Source organism: Sinocyclocheilus grahami, unplaced genomic scaffold (assembly GCF_001515645.1).
Source record: "Sinocyclocheilus grahami isolate Dianchi unplaced genomic scaffold, SAMN03320097.WGS_v1.1 scaffold2259.1, whole genome shotgun sequence".
Lineage (NCBI taxonomy): Eukaryota > Metazoa > Chordata > Actinopteri > Cypriniformes > Cyprinidae > Sinocyclocheilus > Sinocyclocheilus grahami.
In genome coordinates this window covers 22,504-33,379 of record NW_015507438.1, presented here as the reverse complement: position 1 = coordinate 33,379, position 10,876 = coordinate 22,504, and the positions used below count along the sequence as shown (strand labels likewise).

Genomic DNA, 10,876 nt, shown 5'->3' with positions numbered 1-10,876 from the left:
CCGATTTGCGAGTTTATATATTGTTTATTTATTATTTGCGAGTTTATTATTACGAAGTTCCAATTTGTGAGTTTATATCTTGTTTATTTATTATTTGTGAGTTTATTATGACGTTCCGATTTGTGAGTTTATATCTTGTTTATTTATTATTTGCAAGTTTATTATTATTACAACGTTCCGATTTGTGAGTTTACATCTTGCAGTTTTGAGCTTATATCTCACAATAATGACTTTACATCTTGCAATTCTTAATTTTCTCAGAATTGTGAGGAAACAAGTCAGATTTGTGAGATTTAAACTCATAATTGCAAGAAAAAAAAGATTAAAATCCGCAATTACCTATTCCATGTCGGAAATGACTTTCCATAGTATTCAGCAAGCGTACATCTGGAAAATTAAATGGTTATTTTGCATTTCTGATTTAATTTTTCAATTATTCCCTCTTCAATCATCACACAGTTAACGCAAAGTCAAGTCAAGCACTTTGCATCGTGGGAAACAGTATTGTGTGCAGTGTGCTCTGTTGTATACACACTGCTGAAACAGCACACAACCCACATTTCAGTCTTCACAAACCTTTCAAATATTCCACGTGATTTCTGTGCACTGTGCACTTACTTCAAAACATTTAAATGATCACTTCAATCTACTGCATATGACATTTTTAAAGTCAAATATTCTAAATGATACTTTCAGTAAGTATACATTGACACATATTATATGCTCTTTTTGGAAGAATGCAAAGTCATATTCAAATATAATCCGTTGACTAATTCGAGACCGACCCGTCGCCCTCTGCACAGTTTTGGCTCAGCCGCTGTCCATAAGTCTAGCAGCTTCATCAACAAAACCTCATTCAGTAGCTGTTGTTCACAACAACCGAGTCCTCAGTTTAAAGCAGGATGGTCTGAGACCGAAGCGACAGGTGCACTAACATATTGACTTGTTTTTAATCTCAGTCTCTCATTCTAGTTTACTCTATGTAGCTCAAAACATAGAAAAGGGCAAAAACAACATTCAGGTGATACAGTACGTTCTGAGTTGAAATTAATAGAAGTCCTCCGCCGCTGCTTTGGGCAATAGAGCAGGAGGGTTGAGCGCTCCTCTGTCCCACACCAGGCCTCGGCCTCCAAACATACTCTATTCAAGCACATGAATACATGCACAAGCTCTATTTCACTGCATTCAGAGAAGCGCAATTCATTATGCATCGCAACAATGCATTCCGAGTCTGCTACGCTGCCGTTCAAAACTTTGGGGTCAGTAAGATTTAATAATTTTATTCATCAAGGATGCATTAAACTGATGAAAAGAGACAGTAAAGACATTTATAATGTGACAAAAGATTTGTTTCAAATTAATGCTGTTCTTTTGAACTTTCTGTTCATCAAAGAATCCCGAAAAATTAAATGTATCAGTTTTCAATTAAATTGATCATTTCATGAAAGTAATTTAAACTGAAATTTTTGCATTGATTTTTTAAATTAATTTTGATTACATCAACTTAATATTCAGTGTAATTTAAACTGAAATGTCTGCATTAATTGATTTTTATCTTGATTACATCAACTAAATATTAAGTGTAATTTAAACTGAAATTTCTGCTTTAATATTCACTATTTTAATATTGCATAATTTAAACTGAAATGTCTGCATTAATTGATTTTTCTTAAAAAATAACAGATCAAATTAATAGATAAATAGACAGATAATAGATGTGTTGAAATTAGTTGGAACAACTTAATATTTTTGAGTGTACATGTTGTCATAACTCAAAAAGACTGATGCAAACTGTTGCGCTAAATTATTATTATTATTCTTTTTTAACCAAAACATTTATTTTGTATTTTGAGTGTAGAATGATTTCTGAAGATCATGTGACACTGAAGACTGGAGTAATGATGCTGAAAATACAGCTTTGGTCACAGAAATAAATTACAGTTTAACAGATATTCACATAGAAAACAGCTGTTTTAAATTGTAATAATATTTCAAATTTTTTTCTGCATTTTTAATCAAATAAATGCAGCCTTGTTGAGCAGAAGAGACTTCTTTCAAATCATCAAATCTTTTGAATGCTTGAATAATCTACTTAATTTCATCCTGCATATCTGTGTACTTGTGTAGAGTATGTTTCTGCGGCCCAACAAACATCAACATAAACATTCGAGACTGGCACTAAGATTTGGACCTTAAACGTGATGGCGCGTTGCGTCTAAGCACCATGCAAGGTCTTCACTTTAAGAGGAACTCCCTGCAGTTTTAGTCTAGTTTTGATTGTTTGAAGGCTGCAGAGTACAGAAGATGCTGTCATTATATAAGTATATTCTTCAGAAAAGTTGGTGACTTATTAATAGCCTAAACCCTCGCGCCTGTAAAAACACAAAGCTGAAACAGTCTGTTAATGCCGGTTCCTCATAAACCCCTGAGTGTTTTCCGCTTGGCTACTGACCTGCGGCCAGCTCCTTTGCACTAAACCAGCTGATAAGGCCACACACGCACTCATAAGTACCCAACAAACCTGCCCTCAACCCACACACCTGCCCCAGACAAGCAGGGCATCCTTGGACAGTCCTCGGAAGTGGTTTAGTTTTTGGATTGTACTGAATGCTATTGTAATCGGGGCTGCATCAGATCTCCGTCGACTCGATCCTCTCCAGTCGGGTCGACACGGGCCACGGCGGAGCCAGCTGGTGCATCTCCGGCAGCTTCTTCTCCTCCGCCGGCGGGGTAGGAGAGGTGAGCGATATGGAGACAGACACAGGGGGCTCTGGCAGCGACGGCGTGGCTATCTGGGCTCCCAGCTTGTCCACGCGCTCCTCCAGAGCCTGGTTCTTCTGCAGCATCTCCACGTAGCTGAGCTGCAGCTGCGCCTGGTACTTTAGCACACGCTCTTTCTCGTCCTGCCAGGTCTGGCGCTCCTGGGCGAAGGTGAGCGCCTGCTGCTCGCGCTGCTGCCGCTCCAGACGCAGCTCGCCCTGCAGTCGCTCCAGCTGCCGCCGCAGGTCGCCCGACTCCTGCCACTGGACCTTGGAGTCGTCGCTCTGCAGCGTGAGCAGCGGGTCTGGCGCCGGGAGCACAGGGAGGGACGTGGGCGTCTCTGGAGGGGACAGAAGACGCTCTCGGCTGCGGGACGCCACCAGCTGACCCATATCGGTCAGGCTGGGCTCACTGGAGCGACTGGAGCTGCTGCTGAGTTCACTGAGGGCCTTTTTCAGCCGTGCGACCTCCATCTCAAATGCGCTCAGCTTGTCCCGCAGCACTGTGACCTGCAGACACAGAGAGGGACATATAGACATATCAGATAGGGCTACATGATTCAGGGCAAAAATCTAATAAAAAATATTATTTCACTGTAAAATAAAAAAATCTGTAAATGTATACTTTACTGTAAAATAAAAAAAGTTTTTAAGAAAAAATTATAATAGTATATGTATATCAATATGACTATAAAACAATACTAGTAATTATTTTAACTATGATTATGATGATGGTCATTATTATTATTGAGAAGAATCTTGATAATCTTATATATATATAAATATAAAGTAGAGCCGCATGGTTTAGGGCAAAAATATAATAAATAATATTTCACTGTAAAAAAATTTTTTTTTAAAGAACAATAATAAAAGTTTATGTATATCAATATGACTATAAAATAACACTAATAATTATTTTAATTATGATTATGATGATGGTTATTATTTTTACTGTTATTGAGAGCTGGATAAAACAAGAGCTTGAACAATGAGTTGTGTAGCATGTTCTGAAAGAAAGGGCCTGATCTTCCTAATGTTGAATAAAGCAAATCTGCAGGACCGGGCAGTTTAAGCAATGTGGTCTGAGAAATTCAGCTGATCATCAAGCACAACTCCAAGGTTTCTGGCTGTTTTTGAAGGAGTTATGGTTGATGCGCCTAGCTGGATAGTGAAATTGTGCTGAAGTGATGATGGGTTTGCTGAAACCACAAGCAGTTCTGTCTTAGCCAGGTTGAGTTGAAGGTGATGGTCTTTCATCCAGCAAGAAATGTCTGTTACACAAGCTGAGATGAAAGCAACTATCGTCGGATCATCAGGATGGAATGAGAGGTAGAGTTGACTGTCATCAGCATAGCAGTGATATGAAAAGCCATGTTTCTGAATGACAGAACCTAGTGATGCCATGTAGACAGAGAAGAGAAGTGGTCCAAGAACTGAGCCCTGAGGCACCCCAGTAGCTAGATGTTGTGACTTGGACACCTCACCCCTCCAAAATACCTTGAAGAACCTATATCATATAAGACATTGAGTACTGAATCAGACTGAACTGCTGAACTGCAGACAGAGAAGAGAAGTGGTCCAAGAACTGAGCCCGGAGGCACCCCAGTAGCTAGATGGTGTGACTTGGACACCTAACCCCTCCAAGATACCTTGAAGGACCTATATCATATAAGACATTGAGTACTGAATCAGACTGAACTGCTCACATCATTTGTTTGTTTGTTGCAGTGAGAACATCACAATGTAAGGATGTTTGTCTGTTTATTTTCTTTACTATATTTTATGATGTCTCTATTATCACTTAATTCCAACTGCAAACACATAACTCACATCAAACATCATTTTTGAGTCGCTGTGATGCTTTTAGATTGTTGGTGCAGGAAACATGAGAGTACAATGTATGAATGAGAATGTGATCTATTTCTCTGTTATCATCGTCTGACAGACAGACACAGATGTGTGGCGTCTGTACCTCGGCCAGCATGGTCTGTAGCTCAGCCTCGCAGCGCTCCAGCTCCAGGGTTTTGGTGCAGAAGGACTCTTTGAGGCTGATCTCGGTCTCCTCTCGCTCTCTCAGCTGGGCATTGAGGTCTTTCAGCTGTCCTCGCAGCGCCACCATCTCTCCGGCCCGCTGCGTCACCTCACCCTGACTCTCCCGCAGCTGCTGCTTCAGCAGAGAGATCTCACCCACCTTCTGACACACCTGCACACACACATGTACAACTACATACTTCTGTGCAATCTTAGCTATCTAGATATTTATACGGAATGACTCAAACATATAGTTTTTGCATGCAAAAGCAACAAATATTTCACAATGGTTAGACATCCACTATAATTAAGTGAAATATCTGTTGCTAAACACTACTGATCAAAAGTTTGAAATAATTAAGATTTATACTGTTTTTGAGTTTCTTCTGCTCATCAAGGCTGCATTTATTTGATCAAAAATACAGTAAAAATTGTAAAATAATATTGCAATTTAAAATAACTGTTTTCAATGTGAATATCTGTTAAAATGTAATTTATTCCTGTGATCAAAGCTGAATTTTCAGCATCATACCTCCAGTCTTCAGTGTCACATGATCCTTTAGAAATCATTCTAATATGCTGATTTGCTGCTCAGTTATTATTGGTCCTCAATTATTAATAATGGTTCTATTTATGTTGGAAATATTTTTGTGGAAACCATTTTTTTTTCAGGATTCACAGATGTATAGAAAGTTTTAAAAGAACAGCATTTATTTGAAATAGAAATCTTTTGTAACAATATAAATGTATAGGTTAATTTGGATCAACTTAATGCGTCCTTGACAAATAAAAGTATTAATTGCTGTAGGGTATCAGAGTGAATAAGGCAATTTAAGATTCGATCAGATTGGTGTTGAACAACCCAAAGAGCCAAATTCCACAAAGAGGCCCAGGATGACGTTAGACCACTGTCAGTAATCACGAACACAAGCTCTTTGGATTGACTTCCCCCCCACCTAGAGGACAAGAACCAGACTGAGATTCTTTAGGAGACCTTTTAACCTCTCTGGTCTTCACAGAACATGTCCTTATGTCTACAGAATGGCACAGAAACTAAATTACGCTAAAAGGACTTATGAGCAACTAATCATTTCTATGCATAACTCCATATCATGTAACCCACACATTTGACTATCATGTTCTAATCACTTATTGTGTGTGTATTTTGAATAACTATTGAATAGTTTATAGGATTACATTCATGTTGGGTATGTATGAGTTTGAAAATTCATGCTTTAAACGTTTCGATCAATCAATACTTTGTCAAATCTATCATATTCTTGTTATAGAAATCATGTCCAAAATTATACTCTGCAAGAGCGGGAAAATTCGGACCATGTGACTGATAAGATCACATATCGATTTATGAATTGGGAGGAGAAATATAGCAACACCCCGAGCTAAGACAGTGTCTAATTGGTCAAGACACAATTTGGGATGTGTAAAACACTCAGGACACCATCAAATCGTGCTTTTAGGTTTTGTTCCTTGCCTTTTTGCCACCGCGTTTTGACGCTGTTTTTTTTAGTGCTCTTTGAGCGTGCTCTGGCTTACATGCCAGCTGCTCCTCTAAAACCATGAGGGGAAACGCCACCTAGTCTCGTCAAACTTTACTCTTTTCTTTCTTTACTTTAGTTTATCTTCTTTTCCATTGAGAGTTTTGTGTTCTGAGTTAAGTTTTGTCAGCGAGTTCACCTCGAGTCTGTGATCGCCTCAAAACTTCAACCATCCCACAACTCCGCATCTTCAGCCAACGCCCAACCACTGGCTTCCCAAGACATCACTTCAGCGACTACTGAACTTCCAGCCAATCAGCAGCCTCGGGAAACGCCTCTTGGCAACAACAAAGGGAACCCCTTACACAGGCAACTCAAGTACCTCCAGATTCTAGCTGAACTGGTGCATTTAATATAAATTTTTACCTCATTGAGGAACTCAATTCGAGGGTTAATTAAGTGATTGATGGTTGTTCAGGTCTATGCAATTGCACATATTGCTGTTCATATTAGTTCATATTGTCTTAGATTTAGCCAATAGTCTTATTCATATTGAAAAGAGAAGTATCTTGTGTTTTGTGCTTGCAAGTTAAACTGCCGATCTTGTTACTGTGCTAATAAATAGTGTTTTCACTATACTTTGGATATTAATATCTATTGCAGAATAGATGTTATACGGCTCATGCAATGAATTGTTGGCTGACTAAATGATCAGCTGTAAAACAGTGATTCTCTCCAAATTCCCTATAAAATCATAAATGATTCCCTTCGAGCTAAATTGACCCATTTCCCTTACATTGCTTATATACTGTATATCATACAATAACTAGTGAAACATCTACAATAACAGGGAAATTGTGTGTATATATATATATATATACACACACACACACACATATATATATACATAAACCTAACCCTATGTTTCAACAGTTTTCATTTTATGAACTTACATATTTTAATATATATACTTTATGAAGTTATATAAGACTTCATAAAATACATTTTTAAGGTGTTCTTATTCTAGAGAGTATTTTACACAAATCTGTTTTTACACCATAATTTTAGTCCACTTTCTAGGAAGAGAAAGACTGTAATTTTTAAGCGCTACAAAATTAAGCGAGGTTAATGTTTTACAAAATAAAAATATCTGCCAATTAGGTCAGAAAAATAAACGTATTTTCCCTTTGAATTAAGTAGATTTTTTCAGACTCCATCGGCAGACATTTGTTCTTGTCTTAAGCATAAATTTCGATTAATTTCCCAGAAAACAAATCATTGTGCTTCTCAACTAAATGTATCTTGATTCAAGGATGTTTAGATGTTTTCACTGGAAAACAAGACAAAAGTACTGAGGAAGAACATCACTTTCTGCAGTGGATGTGCATTCACTGCACTAGGCTACAGATGTTAGTCTCTAAATAACTAACTGAAATCCAACTGTGATTTGATGTCAGACGAGTCTCTCTCACCTCCCACTTGGTCTCCTCCAGTCTGGGCAGGATATCAGCCTGCTCCTTCCTGAAGTCCAAGCACTTCTTCTCCAGCTCCTCTCTCTGAGCGAGCAGTAGCGTCATCTCGTCCTGCAGCCGCCGCTTGTCCTGCTGCAGACGGGCGATCTGTGCCTGCAGGGCCTGCTGGGTGCGCTGGGCCCGTCGGGTCACCTGCTGCAGACGCCCGGCGTAGTTCTGCCTCAGCTCCTCCATCTCATGCTCCCACACGCGCTGCTTCTCCTCGAACACCTGCACGATGGCCGCTTCGCTCTGGTCCAGGTTTCGCCGCATGTGAATCACCTGCGAGGAGGGCAGGGCGGCCGAAACACACGAAACACAAGCTTGATTTCATGCATTGTTGCATGCTCACGTCATGCGTCTGATTGCAATACTTAATGCAACTTTGCATAATCTTCTTCTATGTCTAGCTACATGAATAACAGCACACCTCAAGAAAAATCTAATAATAATAATAATCTAATAATGTAAAAAAAAGCATACATGTACAACAGAATCGTGTTTTTGCTTTCATGTCTGCATTTGCATACTTGCATAGAGAAGGCTTCTGACCTTATTGGCAGGTGATGCTACTTTTTGGAACAATAAATGGCAATGGCAAATGTATTTATATAGCACCATTAATTACAACCCATGGTTGTCCAATGTGCTTTAAAAAAAAATAAAATGAAAACACAAAAACACATTTACTTAAAAATACACGAAGTATAATAAAAACAATAAAATGTAAGGCAGGAGAATGTTCATTTAGATTAAAAGCCTTATCAAACAAATACGTTTTTAAGATAGATTTAAAAGCAGATACAGAGGGGGCAAGTCTGATTGTGATAGGAAATTCATTCCAGAGTCTGGGGGCAACTACAGAGAATGCACGGTCACCTCTGCACTTATACTTCGACCTAGGGATAACCAACAGTCTCTGGTTGGAAGACCGAAGTGATCTGGTGGGAACATGTTCAATCAATAGGTCAGAAAGGTAAGATGGACCCATACCATTCAGAGATTTGTACACTATGAGTACAATTTTAAAATCAATTCTGTGGCAATAAAAACTGATTATTACTTTGTTAACAATAAAAATGGTTGCTCTGTTTATAGTCAAACAATATTTCTACTAAACCAAAGGACCTTTCTAGGTGAAAATGTTCCATATATGATTAGTGAACTCGCTGACTTACTTTCACACTTTTGGTATGCAAAATTAAATAAATTAAAATAAATAAGTATCCAATGGTGTATTCAAAATAATAATAATAATAATAATAATAATAATAAAGATTTTAAAAATCCAATGGTGTATTTACAATTAAAGAAACTGAAAAAAAATTTTTTAAATGTAAAATGAAACAAATAAATAAATTTTTTTGAAAAATATCCAATGGTGTATGCAAAATTACAATAAAAAATAATAATTAAATAACATCCAATTTTGAAGGCAAAATAAATAAAAAAAATCCAATGGTGTATGCAATATTAAAGTAACTGAAAATAAATAAATTAATTACCAAAAAACCCAATGGTGTATGCAAAAAAAAAAAAGTGAATAAAAAAATCCACTGTTTATGCAAAATGAAAGAAATTAAAAAAATAAAAATTTATTCATTACAAATATCCAATGGTGTATGCAAAACTAAAAAAATAAAAAAAATGCATGCAAAATTAAAGAAATTTAAAAAAATACATACATACTGGTGCATGCAGAATTAAAAAAAAATAAATAAATAAAAAGATGAAGCTCACAAGTTTTGCAATCTTGAATTTTGTCTACAATTATAAACGGTTTACGAGACAAGGTGACAAAAGCATTCTGCAGGTGGCACATGGTAAATTAATACATATATAATGCTAATGAATTTACAAAGTTCTTTCACCTCACTTACTTCTTGTTCTCTCTCCCACAGACGCTCCTCCAGGTCCTGGATCACGTCGTCGGAGGACGGAGAGGGTCTCAGGGGCGCTGGAGCGTCGCTCAGGTGACTAAGTCTCTGGTACGAGGAGGAGCTCTTGCCTGAGGAGGAGCGGCCGCTGTCGGAGGCACTGATGCCGTTCTGGTAACCCGGCTTGTCCAGTTTGTCCAGGGCGACGGTGCCCAGCCGGTTGATGTGACTGGTGGAGGCACTGAGGGGTCCGAGTGCGGGTGGCGGGCCATAGCTGGAGCCCGTGTACGTGGGCAGACTGGTCAGAGAGTTCCTCCCGGAGTCCGACAGACTGCCCTGTCCGGCCCGGCCCGCACCGGCGTGTGTCCCGCGGCTGCCGGGACTGTCCTGGTCCCACTGTGGGCCGGACGCGTTTGGACCCCCCTTCTCGCCTCCGCTGCCGCTGCTGCCCGGACCGCCGGCCGTCCCGGAGCTGGACTGCAGGGGACACACCAGGTTCTGCATGGAGTGAAAGCTCTTGGGCACCACGGGTTTGAAGGCTGATGGACGCACCAGAGAGTCATTGGTCTGCAAAGACAGAAATTCATCTGAATGGTGACATCAAATACAGAATTTATTTTTTTGTTATTTTGTATAAACAATATTATAAAACGGAGAGTTCCGGTCCTTGATTCTGATTGGTTGAGACGTGTTCGAAACTGTTGTAAATTACTCTACAAACATACACATTTGTTTACGTTTGTCTGTAGCTCGGCAACCACTTTGTTGCAACCACAAATGTTTCTGAGGAGCTACATTGTTTGGCGGAAGAATACGATGTACCAACTTTTACACTTATATACACTTTTTGATATACCATTAAAAAAAAAAAACAGGTAGGCCATCTGAATCAGGACATTTAGGCTATCCATCTAACAGTAGCCCACCAAAATCTTATTAACAGTAGAAGTTAAATCTTACTGTAGTCTTCAAATCTGGGTACTGTCTTACGTTTTAAAATCACGAAGAGAGTTTGGTCCCATCAGGCTAACGTGACAGTCACGACTCATGCAGCTGTAAGCTTTTCTTATTCTTTTGTTTTTACTCGTGATCTTTACAACACGCATTACATTATGTATTTCATGGCACACTCGTTTTATGTGTATTTGGCGGCAGCTATTGTTGTGGGTGTATTATTGGCATGTCAAACTCTAGACCCTGAA

General features: G+C 38.8%; 1 protein-coding gene across 4 annotated transcripts in view; it reads right to left on the bottom strand.

Annotated features, from left to right (window-relative positions):
- Positions 1 to 2,020: 2,020 nt before the first annotated feature.
- The window catches only part of LOC107574519 (leucine zipper putative tumor suppressor 3-like), a 15,063-nt gene continuing 6,207 nt past the window's right edge, over positions 2,021 to 10,876 (bottom strand). For 3 of the 4 annotated variants that reach the window (XM_016260974.1, XM_016260975.1, XM_016260976.1), the window contains exons 3-6: positions 9,669 to 10,241; positions 7,759 to 8,079; positions 4,732 to 4,962; positions 2,021 to 3,269 (exon numbers count right to left, since the gene is read on the bottom strand). In XM_016260974.1, coding sequence (XP_016116460.1) covers positions 2,631 to 3,269; positions 4,732 to 4,962; positions 7,759 to 8,079; positions 9,669 to 10,241 — 1,764 coding nt within the window. In that variant the 3' untranslated portion in view covers positions 2,021 to 2,630. The remainder of the gene's footprint in view (positions 3,270 to 4,731; positions 4,963 to 7,758; positions 8,080 to 9,668; positions 10,242 to 10,876) is intronic. The other variant, XM_016260977.1, reaches the window with a different exon arrangement.